General features: G+C 40.1%; 1 protein-coding gene across 2 annotated transcripts; it reads left to right on the top strand.

Annotated features, from left to right (window-relative positions):
- Positions 1 to 4567: 4567 nt before the first annotated feature.
- Positions 4568 to 13644, top strand: RFXAP (regulatory factor X associated protein). 2 transcript variants are annotated; one of them, XM_061133051.1, is made up of 3 exons: positions 4579 to 5369; positions 9303 to 9410; positions 12163 to 13644. In XM_061133051.1, exons 1-3 carry the CDS (start codon positions 4875 to 4877, stop codon positions 12271 to 12273), a joined length of 714 nt encoding a protein of 237 aa, XP_060989034.1. In that variant the 5' UTR covers positions 4579 to 4874; the 3' UTR covers positions 12274 to 13644. The 2 variants fall into 2 exon arrangements, with proteins under 2 accessions (XP_060989035.1, XP_060989034.1); XM_061133052.1 differs by lacking the exon at positions 9303 to 9410 and having other exon boundaries at positions 4568 to 5369.
- The last annotated feature ends 761 nt before the right edge of the window (positions 13645 to 14405 follow it).

Raw genomic sequence — 14405 nt, 5'->3', positions numbered from 1 at the left:
CACTGACTGTAAATGTCAATCAGGCTCAGACTAGCAAACCTAAAATAACTTCATGTAGAGAAGCAGGTGAAACCTTTTTGGCTAGGAATAGAACTAGTGTTCCACAATTTAAGAAAAACTATATTCAGAAGTTGTACACTACAGCTTTAGAAATGATTTAAGCACACTGATCTGCAAAGTGTCCATGAAGCACTGGTGATTCTGTTCTAGAAGAAATGGACTACTGTTCTCTGTGTATTGCATTCTGAGCACTTTAAAAGACAAAGTCAGCCAGTAAGATGGGCTGAGGGCACAGGTAAGGAGTTGCTGGACATCAAAGAGCCTCTCACAGTCTGTCAAGGCTCCTGGGATGACCCAGACTCACCATGTGACGAGTCATTCCCATGCGAAATAGGTGGCTCATGGGCTCACCTGTCACAGCAGTGAGACTGAGGGGTGCCAAAACACACTTCAAGAGGACAAACACCAAAGACTGCAGGGCATGCTTCTGGTCATTGCCATGGTCCTCAAATCACTTATATAAAGTGGGAAACTTCATTTCAATATTTGCTAACAATGATGACACGTTGCACTCTCTCCAGCCTTCATTGGAGCTGTTTGTTCCCAGCTCCCTGGCATATTTCTGTAATTGCTCTTCAATCACTTTAGTCTATACGATATCATCCTCTCACAATCGGGTCTCCTGGGAACCTTCTGAATACTTCAAACTTTCCTTTGGTTCATGTCTACCTCTATATGCAATCAATTATTTTTAGGCAGAGGTCCCTGTTCCCAGTTTAACTTGTTCAAGCTATGTCTCCAATCCAGCTTCATAGGCTCAGCTTCCCTCTGGGAATCCTCATGTTCACTACCTTCTTCTGTGTCTCAGCAGATCTTCCTAACAGGCAGCATATTCCCTCTCAGAGCGTGAATCCCCTTTAATAGGCAGCCAAAAAGCCCATATATACCAAACACTGTGAAAGAAAACCTTCACTTCTTCATCTCAGTTTCCCATTTAAAGGAACTCTCCTGATTACAGATAAGCATTGTTTTCAAAAACACAGAAGAAAAAATGTACATTGTTATAGAGAAACAGTAAAGCAATCAATAGAGGAAATGAAAAAGCCCCTCAGAATTTATACAATGCCTTGTCTTTAGTAGTAAGTTTTTCAAAGATGATAAATGGATAGAAATATTGTTAAAATTTTACTTTGACTGTAATCTGAGTTTCTACCATTTTAAAAGTACTATATATGCAAAATCTTATTGGTTGGTGACAAATATACTATGTTAATGAATCTCATAGCAAGGATATCTGTTTGCATACATAAATCTACTAGATTACATTTTAGCTTTAGCTGATAAATCAGTGATTCTCACTCTTGACTACTTATTAGAATTACTTAGAGAGCTTTCTAAAAGTATACATGCCCAGTCCCAAACCAGACTAATAGAATCAGGATCCCAAGAAGTGGGCCTAAACACTGACCATTACAGTATACTATAATCTAAACTCAGGACAGAGCTTACAGATCATTTAGACCAACTTGATCATTTTATAGCTGAGAAATGAAAGCCCAGAGACCCAGAGCCCAGAGTACCCAGGTCCCCATCTGGTCAGTTGCCCTAACACTTGGGGACACAGCCAGGCCTAGAGCCCAAAAGTCTTGTGTCCATCCAGGTTCCTTCTTTCACCTTGACTCATTCACTTGTTAATATATTCATTCAGGAAATAGTTTGAGAGCCCATTATAAGCTAAATCTTAGATAAAAAAACTTGTTGCTATTATGGAACATTGCTGGAAAGAATCCAAATGTCCTCCAATGGTGAACAAACAAAGCAATGAAATAATATTCTGCAATAAAAAGAAACAAATTACTGATACAATTAACAAAGTAGATGAATTTTAAAAACATTTATGCTAAGTGAAAGAAGCCAGGTACAAAAGACCATGTATTATATGATTACATTTATATAAAATGCCCACAAAAGGCAAATCTATAGTGATGTGAAGTAGATAAATGGCTTCCTGGGGCTGGGAGAAGGAGCAGGGTTGACTGAACATGGACAGGAGGATCTTATATAGGTGATGAAAATGTTCTAAAACTAGAGTGTGGTGATGGTTTAACAACTCTATAAGTTCACTAAAAGCCATTAAGTTGTTCACTTACAATAGTTCTTTAATGGTGTGTAAATTATGTCTCAATAAAACTTAAAAAAAAAAACCAAGCTGCTATCCTTTATTGAATACTATATAAAAGGAATTTGTACCAGGATTTAAATAGTACTTCCCTCAGTGATGTGCTAGTATTTTTTTTAAACCAGTTAACTGATATAAAGAATGCTTAGCACACAATTTACAATCAACAATACAATACATGACTTTTAATTGTAAACTCCAAACACTTATACTTTGGTGTGACTTGCCATTTCTTGCAAAATACACTATCAGTTTTTAAAATTATTTCACCAACAACAGTGTCACAAATTCAAACAATAAATAAATGTTTGATATCTGGCTAATACAGCAAAGAAGCTGTGCACATTATTGACCAAGAGTGTAGTTCTGACAAGAATGTTGGCTGATATTTTTATTTACTTTCAGGACAAAAGTGAAACAATGAAGATGTATGCCAGAACTTCACTTATTCTTCACTGAGGTAAGCAGCTTCTTTGCTGAAATCAATCATGACAGTTGTCAAAGAATGAAAGAATATTTCCTCAATTATGGGTGGGTGGTATTGACTATATGACAGCCACAGACATGAAACATTTTAACTTTAATCTTCATTAACATTTTTGCTATCACTTTCTTAAGTCTAGAGACAACCAACAATAAATTCAAGCCCTTTTTTGTAGCATTTGACGATTTCCATGGTGTTAATACATCCACAATGGCTGGTTTCAAGCTACCAACACATCCCTGAATGCAGAGCTGAGAAGAGATAGGCAGTATCACACCAATAAACAGTACTTCCACATACAGATACAACCAACATAATTCATCTTATCAGCATAGCTAAGAGTAAAACAATTACGAAGAGATGAGTTTTGAGTTATGTGATCTTTGTTTTTACATAAATTACTTGCAAATTTATGTAATTTAATTTAATATATTAAATGTATTTATGTAATTTAATGTAACAATTAATAGTATAAAGTATAACAGTGAGTTTCCATCCACTGGCTCTAACACACAACTAACTGCCCATTTTACCAGCAGCAAGAAAACTGAAGCTCACAGAGATAACTAACTAGCCCTGGTCACATAGGATAGTGCCACCCAGGTTAGTGTATTCCAAACTTTCTTCCTCTCCTTAAAACGTAGCTGGTTTTAGCAACTACTACACAAACCAACCAGTAGCCATCAACACTGGGGCAAGACCCTCCACCATCAGGCTTCCATCAGCTGGCTCTAGTCACATGAAAAGACTAACTTGCTGAAGGCTCAGATGATGGTTAATAATTTTTTTTGTTTAAAAAAAATTTTTAATGTAGTTAAGACCCACCCACATAGCAACATCCAAACACTTTCCTGTGGACAGATTTATCTTTTGGGTAACCATCGCTTTCCTTTCCAATGGGTGGAATGGGAACTCTGACTAGAGAAAGAGGAAGGAAAAAAAAGGAGAGAGCACATCATCTACCTGACAGTTTTGCTCAGGACACGACCGGATCCTATTTGACTGAGTCCAGATTCAGTGACCAGCAATTGCATAACAACTGGTAGGAATGATAGATCATTGTCTTTTGAACGTTTGCCATTCGATAACCCTATTCACACATTCACGTCACTATAGTTCTTGAAATCTGTACTGAAGACTTACCTTAGAGGTCAAAGCAAAGGCCACGTGCTGTGCGTCCTCAGCCACCAACGACTCTTTGCGATCCCCCTGGACTGTAGCCCATCACGCTCCTCTGTCCACTGGATCTTCCAGGCAATAATACTGGAGTGGGTTGCCATTTCCTCCTTCAGAGGATCTTCCCAACCCAAGTCTCCTTTGTCTCCTGCATTGGCGGGCGGATTCTTTACCACTGAGCCGCCTGGGAAACCCAAAGGCCACGTACGATAAACCAATTTCCAAGAAAGAAAAAGGTTTCAAGAGTAAACCCTTTAGTTCTCCAAAGAAATACATCCCGTCCTGGGTCTGGTTCACTCCTCCTCGGTGGTACCATGTTCACATCGGCCGCCTCTGCCTTCACTGACTGCTGTCTAGTGGGGCTTGGTCGCGACACGGCCACAGCTCAGCCTCTCAGCTCCCATTCCTGTCAGGGTGGGGTGAAATATAATGCGGGTCCTGATGCCGCACAAGAAGGCTCATGAACAATGTGAATTTACACTGTGGAGTTCCAGCACAAAAGTGCTTTGAAACATTTTAGGCAGAGTCGGTTCCAGTCAAAAAGCGCCGCCGGGCCCAGCTCCTCAAAACCTCAAGTGCACGCTGCACCAGACGCGAGACCCCGCGCGCGACGCGGCAATCTCCCGCCACTGCCAACCGCACATGCGCAGTCAGCTCCTCGGGCGACAGCTCAGCCCCACCCCTTAGAGACGCCGGGTTCTCTAAAGGCCACGGAGCGTAGAGACGCTCACTCGCCGGCGGCAGACGCGCAGGCGCAGTGGGGCGCCGTCGCGGAGCCCTCTCGGGTATTTCTGGCGATCCGGGGAAGCTTGTTTGCTAGGTGCAGCTGGGCCCGGCAGGTGCTGAAAGGCCGGGGTCGTGGATCCCCAACACCTAAGTCTCAGCAGCACGGAGGTGCAGGGTGTCACGGAAGGCGCGGGGCCGGGCGCCGCCAGCGGCGCGCTCCGCCTCGGAGCCCCCGCCCCTGCTCCGGGCCAGGCCCTGGCTTCAGCCCCGGTCCCGGGTTCCGCGGCCTCGCAGTTCGCGCTGCTGGTGATGCACCCCTGTGGAGGGCAGGACGAAGCCGCGGCCGAGGGCGTCCTGCGGCAGGCTCCGGCCCTGGGGGGCAGCGGCGGACCCGGCAAGCCTGTTCGGTACCTGTGCGAAGTGGCTGGGGATGGCGAGGAGGAGGCGGGGGAGGACGAGGCCGACCTGCTGGACACCTCAGACCCCCCGGGAGGAGGCGAGAGCACAGCCAGTTTGGAGGATCTGGAGGACGAGGAGACCCACTCGGGGGGCGAGGGCGGCGGCGGGGGAGCCCGGAGACGGGGCAGCGGTGGCGGCAGCGGCGGCGGCGGCCTGAGCAAGACCTGCACGTACGAGGGCTGCAGCGAGACCACTAGTCAGGTGGCCAAGCAGCGCAAGCCGTGGATGTGCAAGAAGCACCGCAACAAGATGTACAAGGACAAGTACAAGAAGAAGAAAAGCGACCAGGCCCTGAACTGCGGTGGGGCCGCCGCGGCTGGCAGCTCAGGAAACGTCAAACTGGAGGTATGGCCTGGGGTCTGGGGCAGTGGGAGGTGGAAAAAGAGACCCAGCTCCTGCCGCAGACCGCAGCTCCAGCGCCTGCCCACCGGCTCCCAAAGGGGCCAGGTTTCCGTGGCTGGACTTGTGGCTGAAAGTTAGCGAGTGCTTGCCCTCAGAAAGTTTATGCAAACGTAGGCAAAGGCTGAACGGTTTTGGTGCACCCATGTAGAGATGAGTAAATCTCAATGAAAATGGCGTGACATGGTAGCAAAGCTAATTTCAAAGATCTGGGATAGGGGTTGGAAGGGCGGGTAGTAAATTGAGCTGATCCATCACTGGAGGGGCAGGCAAAGAGACTTAGGAACCCAGCTGAAATCTGTTCTTTAAAGAAGGTGATCTCTTCCTTTTTTCACTACCCTGTTCTCAGTATTCTTTTCTTAAGTATACCTAATCTTAGTACCCTGTTCTCAGCACCTTTCCACTAACTAAAGTGGAAAAAAGAGTACTTTTGTTAGTGTTCTTTGTGTTATATTCTTAATCTTACCTCAGTACTCTGTTCTTCTTAATAGTGCTTAGTTCTGTTCTTGGTGTCTCTCAGTTAACTTTATTCTTAGTACTCCAGTTCTCAGTGAGTAAGCATCTCCTTTATTCAAGAATGAAAGTAAGGGTAGTCGTTTGACCCTGTTTGTTCCAAAGGTACTCATTCACTTCAGAATTCTTTACAGAGTGAGAAGATGATATACTTCTTTTCAGGAAGGAAATGTTTTAACTGTAACCACTTTCTTTTTCTTTTGTCACACATTTACACCTACAGTTTGAGGAAAATACATAAAAGGCAAGTAGATAACTGAATTAGAATCTCTCCCTCCACCCCCTACAAAAAGAAACATATTTTTTCCTATTCTGAAATAACTTGCATGATTTCTTAGGAAAGAGAATTGCTATATGCAACAAATAATAGCCATTTACTTAAAGGACACTATCAGTTTGAGGAATCACGAGCTCTAAGTCTTTGTTGAACTGAGTGTAAAGAAAGAACTAACGGGAACAGTCAGGATACAATAAGGGCCAACTATAAGTGCTGCTTTAGTAATGGAGAGGATAGATCACTGTAGGCTGAGACATTCTAGAAAGGCTTTGCAGAGAAAATACAACTCAGTATAAGCTAGAAAGAACAGCTAATAGTTTGTGTTTAATCAGCTAAGTTTCTTATATGCCAGGCACAGTGCTCAGCTATAAATGGAAGCTCACCCCCTTCAGCAGTGAGAGAGATACTTTATTTCCATAAGTGGAATCTGAGGCAAAGAGAGGTTAAGTAACTCGGCCCAGATCATGCAGCCAGCAAGTACTCAAACCCAAGCAGTCTGGTTCTAGAACCTTCAGTCTTATCCCCATGCTATCCCGTTTCCCTAGAATTTTGGTGGTAAAAAGAAAGAGAAGCACGTCTTAGTAAAGGAAGGGGAAGTGGGAATACAGGAGCTACTTTTGGGAAGACAGCAAGGGGACCTTTCTAGCTAAAGTGGAGTATCTGTGTGGAAAATTCACAAAAGATAAATTTGGAAAGAGTTTGAAGCCAGTTTTTATATGATACTGAATGCCAGGCAGTGGGACTTGAATTTGGAGGCTTCAAAAGCAAGTTCCTAGTTAGGCAGTAACAAGGGCTCCTATTATAATGGTGTGGGTTAAAATCAAGGGCCTCTCGATTTAGAGACTTTTTAGGAAGTAGCTATAGAAGGACTGGTAGGTAGTCATGGGCTGTGCTGCCATAGTATGAGCAGCAAGATTAGAAATTAAGGTATTTAAAAATCAGTATTCCTAAAAAAAAAAAGAAAGAAATCAGTATTCCTGACACAAATCAAGGTTAAATGAGGAACAGATGTGTATAATGTTTAGTCCATGTATCTAAAAATGGTGCTGTGTTAGTGACACAGAAAGGAACCAGGGATGAAAGCAGTGACCTGTGGGATTGATCATTGTCATAAAATGTCTAAGAAGGCTATCATTTGGAAGAAGCAGCAGTTATCTTGCATAGTTCTGAAGTAACCAGGACTCAGGTGAGTCACAAGGGTTATGTGTTTCAGCTCAATCTAAGAAAATGCCACCTAAATGTTAGTTACCCAGAACCAAATCAGTTCAATTCAGTCACTCAGTCGTGTCTGACCCATTGCGACCCCATGGACTGCAGCACACCAGGCCTCCTTGTCCATCACCGACTTCCAGAGTTTACTCAAACTCATGTCCGTTGAGTCGGTGATGCCATCCAACCATCTCATCCTCTGTCGTTCCCTTCTCCCACCTTCAGTGTTTCCCAGCATCAGGGTCTTTTCCAGTGAGTCAGTTCTTCGCATCAGTTGGCCAAAGTATTGGAGTTTCAGCTTCAGCATCAGTCCTTCCAATGAATATTCAGGATGGGTAGCCTCAAAAGTTGGTAATTCCTTAGAACAAAAAGTGTTGAAGGTTTCTATAATTCCAACACTTGCAGAAGTTTGGGCTGGATAACAAGGTTATTTTCACTACGAGCTTCTGTGATTTTGTGTTACTAACATTCTGAATGTATTAATGCATAGTGATGTGTGTGAGGTGGTAAGAATAAGGGACCTCCACTGTCAGTTTCAGCATCCCGTTTCTAGTGCACATAAGAATGAATCAGTCCCATAAGTAGTTAATCTTGTGAGGAGAGAGAAAGAAGTTATTTTTGTTTTCTCTGAGTATTAGAGTCTTCTTTTTACAGGTGTTTTTTTTTTTTTTTTTTTTTTGGTGACGCTTTAAATGTTTAGGGATTGAATATTTTTTTAACATTAGATTGATAAACTTCTCATAGTGAAAGAGATAGGGCGAATATTCTAATAGGTAACTTAGAGCCCAGTAGAAAGAAAGTCAAAGGACTTCCTTGGTGGTGCAGTGGTTAAGACTCTGCACTCCCAGTGCAGGGAGCATGGATTTGATCCCTGACTGGGGAACTAAGATCCCACATGGCATGGCCAAAAATAAATAAAATAAAATTGGAAACGTTGAAAAAAAAAAAGCTCAAGAGAAAAAAACAGCTCAACATCTAAATAATCTTTAGATGAAGAGTAGAATAAGAGTAAATCTATACAAATCATGGCTTATGTGACTTTATATTTGTCAGAATTTTTGGATGTGGTCAGCGTTTTATAAGAGTCAGAATGTTTCAGTACACTTAACATTTTTGTTGGCCAGGAAGATTGTAAGTATTTAAGATCCTACCAGGTAACTGGGGGAACATAGTTGGTAGTAAGTGCTGCTGATTTTGAGTAAGGATGCCTCAGGATATGGTGTGATTTCAGGACTTTACCTGTTTTGTCTATACCAGTGGCAGGAGCTTACTTACTCCAGTGCTTGCCAGTCTTTTCAAAGCCAGTTTGTCATTTTTCTCCTGGTGACTTCCAAATTTTGAAATCTTTGTGTATCAATTGTTTTTCTTTAAGTAATATTTTACTGCCCACCCCATTTTTTGATTGGTGTTAATTTGTCTATTGTTTTGTTGGGCAAAAAAAGCAGTGAAGAATGTTTCATTAGCACTATATAAATGGCCTTTGAGTTCACATATTCCATCCAAAGGCAGGTAGACGGTTTGACCTGGATAGCTTTATCTGAAGACAGTGTTCCCTTTCCACTTGGCATTGTTTTGTAATATTGAAAATCGCTCACAGCTATTAAAATAGGTCCACTTCCTATACCCCTGCCTCTCTGTTGATTCTTGAGAACTTCTGGAGACTGAAGGTCCCAGGTTAGAAATCCTGGAGGGTGAGGGAGTGAGGCGTGTTATATAAAATCAACTGTCAACACTTTGACTAGTGACTTAAAGAGGGACTTTCCCAAAGGCTCCCAGGATCTGGGCAAGAAGGAAGAGAAGCAAAGCATCATTGAAATGCCTGTAATCATGGATTATTATACCAACACTTGATCCTATTTGCATTTTATCTTTTATCCCAGGAAAGTGCAGACAACATACTCTCCATTGTAAAACAAAAAACGGGATCTTTTGGAGATCGACCTGCAAGACCTACTCTTTTAGAACAAGTGTTAAATCAAAAAAGACTGGTAAATATCTGTTTGTACAGTAGTTCCAAACCTAACACATTTGTTTGTTATAAATGGAACTGTTCAACTTTTGAGATTTTTAAACTGGTTATCAGTTTAAAATTGTGGTTTTAAACTGGTTGTCAGTTTATAATTGTGATACTGTGTTAAATTGGTCCAGAATAGAACTGTTCCTCTGCCAGTATACATTGGAATCTCATAAAGACAAAATTACAGAGAAAATGTAATTTAGCTACATAAAAATGAATACTGTAGTAAAAAATGGCAGCATAAAAATAAAAATGCAGACTTGAAAATAACAGGAAAAAGAGTTGCAACACATATATAAAAGACAATGGTTGATATGGTTGATATTTTTGCCATACAGATTGATGAAGAAAAATTTTGCCCTCAATACATTGCAAAAAATATATAAACAGAAAAAAGCAGAAGTGCTTCCCTTACATGATCCGGAAATGTGTTTCATATCAGTAAAAATCACATAATAAACAGTTCAATAAGTGAAAATTATTTAAATGATAACACACAGTGATGTTGAGGACTCCATGAAAGGGACTCTCATTCTGATGGCATCTTACATTAGTACAACACTAATATAATAATTATTATAGTAATTAATTAAAGAAAGCAGTTGGGCAGTCTGTATCGAGTCCTTAAAATGGTCATTCCTTCACTCAGAGATCATTTTACTGTGAAGACATGCACAGGAAATGAATCTTAAATATAGATAAAGTTAAGCATAAGGACACTGCCAGAAAAGTATTTATCACAAATAGTAAAATAGTAATTTAAAAAACTTCATTGTTCAGCAGCCTCATAACAGCTGAGTAGACTGTTATACATTTACTAAATAAAGGTTGGGCAGTATTTACAAATTTTAAACAAAAGCATTTAATAAATAGGAAATATACTATGCTGTAATGTTAAATTTTAAAATCACTGTTTAATGATAGTATTTCCCTCTTATTTGGTTTATCTTGTTCAGTATATTAGGCTCAAGGTTTTTCTTCCTTATAAATTTGTATAAATATTTTAATAAAAACATATTAGTCAGTCTTACATTTGTCATGTGAGTATAACTATTTAAAAATGGTCAGTGTTTAAAACTTATTGGTTGTTTTAGAGCAGTTGTATTTCTTTTCTGAAGTTTTGGTAGTATGCTAATATTACTTTTATTATATATGTATACCTATATTTACACACACATACCTATACTATACACACAGACATACATCATTTTTAGTTTCTTCCAAAAGACTTAGTAGGCTAGCATGAGGAACTTGAGTTCCAGTACTTGTCAAAAATGTATATGTTTCTTTTTTTTTTTTCCATTTATTTTTATTAGTTGGAGGCTAATTACTTTACAATACTGTAGTGGTTTTTGCCATACATTGACATGAATCAGCCATGGATTTACATGTGTTCCCCTTCCCGATCCCCCCTCCCACCTCCCTCCCCATCCCATCCCTCTGGGTCTTCCCAGTGTACCAGCCCTGAGCACTTGTCTCATGCATCCAACCTGGGCTGGTGATCTGTTTCACCCTTGATAGTATACTTGTTTCAGTGCTGTTCTCTCAGAACATCCCACCCTCGCCTTCTCCCACAGAGTCCAAAAGTCTGTTCAGTACATCTGTGTCTCTTTCTCTGTTTTGCATATAGGGTTATCGTTACCATCTTTTTAAATTCTATATATATGTGTTGGTATACTATATTGGTGTTTATCTTTCTGGCTTAGTTCACTCTGTATAATGGGCTCTAGTTTCATCCATCTCATTAGAACTGATTCAAATGTATTCTTTTTAATGGCTGAGTAATATTCCATGGTGTATATGTACCACAGCTTTCTTATCCATTCGTCTGCTGATGGGCATCTAGGTTGCTTCCATGTCCTGGCTATTATAAACAGTGCTGCGATGAACACTGGGGTACACATGTCTCTTTCAGATCTGGTTTCCTCGGTGTGTATGCCCAGGAGTGGGATTGCTGGGTCGTATGGCAGTTCTATTTCCAGTTTTTTAAGGAATCTCCACACTGTTTTCCATAGTGGCTGTACTAGTTTGCATTCCCACCAACAGTGTAAGAGGGTTCCCTTTTCTCCACACCCTCTCCAGCATTTATAGTTTGTAGACTTTTGGATAGCAGCCATTCTGACTGGCATGTAATGGTACCTCATTATGGTTTTGATTTGCATTTCTCTGATAATGAGTGATGTTGAGCATCTTTTCATGTGTTTGTTAGCCATCTATATGTCTTCTTTGGAGAAATGCCTGTTTAGTTCTTTGGCCCATTTTTTGATTGGGTCATTTATTTTTCTGGAATTGAGCTAAAAATGTATTTGTTTCTAACCTGGAATTTAACTGCCATGTTTACATGGGTGTCTTTTCATTTCCTTTTTTTTTTTTCCTTGCTGTAATCTTGTACCAGCGCTCTTCTTGGACCTTATGTTTCATAAAGAGTATACATGCTGGCATATCATAAAAGCATTTCCTTTGTGTGCAAAGTCACCAATAAAATCAGGCCTCCCCAGTGAGTTTTAGATTTTAGTATTTGATGCATGATACCAGATTTTATTATTATTAGTTTGAAGTTTAATTGCAGCGCATCAGATGAAGAAATGAATTCAGTTCAGGAATTCTTTTTTTGTAAGTATATTGTATCAGGTATAAGGATATAGCAGAGTAATTTTATAGCATGAATACAATCTCATAAGAATACTGCTATTAATAAACATTTTCTCTTTCTCCTTTTTAAGTCATTACTAAGAAGTCCAGAAGTGGTACAGTTTTTACAGAAACAGCAGCAGCTATTAAATCAGCAAGTTTTGGAGCAAAGACAACAGCAGTTTCCAGGAACATCAGTGTGAGGGAATTTATTAAGAAGATCTGCACGTTTTTTATCTTATTGTAGTGGACGGACATATTTTTATACTAAAGATAAATGGGGTAAGACATGCCAGCAGATGGTGAACAGTCATTTTCCTGTGAATGTATGTGTGCATTTGGGGACAAATAAGCATTGCACGTTGTGCATCTAGTCCTTTCAGATCACCATGGATTTGAAGAAATCAGCCTATCTTTCCAAAGTAGTATTTAAATGCAAGGTTTTTTTGTTTGTTTTCTTTTTAACTGTTTTTCTTCAGTCATTGTTACTGAAGGTAATGCAGCAGTTGCTTTCTGTGGAAGTCATGAAGTTAATAGATACTAATCTCGGATCATCTAACTCAGTGGTTCTCATCAAGGGGCAGTCCATGACACTCTAAGGCCAACCATCCATCCGGTTGGAAATGGATGGATATGTTTTGTAACAGTGACCTTGAAAACTTGCTGGTTTTTAGTGAGTGGACCAGGAATGCTAAGTGTCTGGAATGGTCCCCCCACAGTTTAGAATTATCTTATACTCAGTGCCAATAACCCTTCTCTTAAGAAACACTGAGAGCTATTTGTGTTGATAAAATGTAGTTGGGGCACCTAGAATTGGGTTCTCGTAATAACCTTTTCTTTCCAGTTAAGACTGGAGCTGTCAAAGAGGTAAGCTTATTTTTTATGTGTAAAGAAAGGGATCATTATTAAATATCTGAGAGAGTAGGATGTGTATCTCTTCTCAGAGATGTACTGGTAAAACCCAGGAAAAACTCAGGAATGAGTGCACCTCCTGGAGTCGGCCTCTCTGCTTCTCTCTGTTCTCTTAAAGCAGGCAACTCTTGTGTACTGAATTTGTGAACAGTACAAATGTATGTCCTCTTACCAGTGTCAGAACAAAACTACTTTTTTATATTCATTTCTTTTTCAAAAAGAGATCCCTAAAATAACACTCCAGCATTTTTGTCAGTGATTTTCAAAATTGAGCTATTTTAAGATCGTATTATTCCTAGATAATGTTCAGAGAGTGGTGGGCAATCCGGATAGATACTTTTTTCTTGTACTTTCTCCTAATAAAACTTTTAAAAGGCAAAGCTTACCAATAAGAGTACCAAATCAAATGTCAAGAAAGTATTTCCAGTGTTAGAATAATAAGTGCATGTGCCTCAAGTTAAGCTGTGCAGACAGTTGTTACAGTCTCTTAAGTTTTAAGCTCTGAAATATATATCAAGTTATATTTAGTCATGGTTGTTCTAAGATGTTCTTAAGGAGAGAAGGAATCTTTTTGTTAACTTTTTATATCTGTTTTTATACCTGCATAACTGTGCAAAAACGCTTTTACCAGAATTACTCATTAAAGTCATTATTGACCTTTGCGTTGTCTGATTCACTAATTCTGTTCTTCAGTTGCTCTACACCAGATGCAGAGGAATTCATTTACATTTGTTATCCACTGTTAGCTTGTTTTCTTACTTGTGGAGCTGGGACCGTTTATGAATTCCTAGAGTATAAGTTAACTTCTGTAGTTAAAAAAAAAGCAGCTTATCCTTCTTCAAGTGAAATAGGAGGATGAGGAAATGAGAAAGTAATAGGTCAGTAAGAGCTGAATTAAAAGAAAGGAACTTAATATATATTATAAAAAACAATAAGGTTTTTACTTATTTGGGGTAGGTGTATTGCAGTTTGTCCCCAACTTTGTTTTATCCCTCCATGTATGTATAACTTTTGTAACGTGGCTTCACCGTTCCTCCCATTGAGAGGTTGAGTTTATTTATCCTTTAAATCTGGAGAACTGGCCTTGTGTGTGTATCCTTGGATGGCCTCAGGGAGCAGAGACACCATCCTAGCCTGGGACCCCCTGTTTTGGATTCCTCTGTGAAAGAGAGGCAGACTTTCTTGTATCTTCCGTGGTTATTCAGGTGTTCTGTGACATCCAGCCAACCAGTATCCTCAATAATATTAGTATTATCCCCAGTAGTACTGTATATAAGAGGGTTGATGAGCAGCATTAAAGATTTGGTCTGGAAACCAGGAACCTATAATGGCAATCTGCAGTCAGGTGACATAGTTCCACAGGGCTTCACCAAACATAGAGGAAGAAAGATAAATTGCAAGCTTGAGCTCAGATTCATTTAGT

This window comes from Dama dama, chromosome 30 (assembly GCF_033118175.1).
Source record: "Dama dama isolate Ldn47 chromosome 30, ASM3311817v1, whole genome shotgun sequence".
In the NCBI taxonomy this organism is placed as follows: domain Eukaryota; kingdom Metazoa; phylum Chordata; class Mammalia; order Artiodactyla; family Cervidae; genus Dama; species Dama dama.
Note: the sequence above shows the minus strand (reverse complement) of the source record. Positions and strands in the feature narration are given on the sequence as shown.

What these genes read in the sequence shown, in the direction of transcription:
- RFXAP (XM_061133051.1), top strand. Translation starts at nt 4,875, where the DNA reads ATGCACCCCTGTGGAGGGCAGGACGAAGCCGCGGCCGAGGGCGTCCTG. An exon ending in CAGGAAACGTCAAACTGGAG is followed by an intron (nt 5,370 to 9,302) that starts GTATGGCCTGGG and finishes CTTTTATCCCAG; the next exon opens with GAAAGTGCAGACAACATACT. An exon ending in TGTTAAATCAAAAAAGACTG is followed by an intron (nt 9,411 to 12,162) that starts GTAAATATCTGT and finishes CTCCTTTTTAAG; the next exon opens with TCATTACTAAGAAGTCCAGA.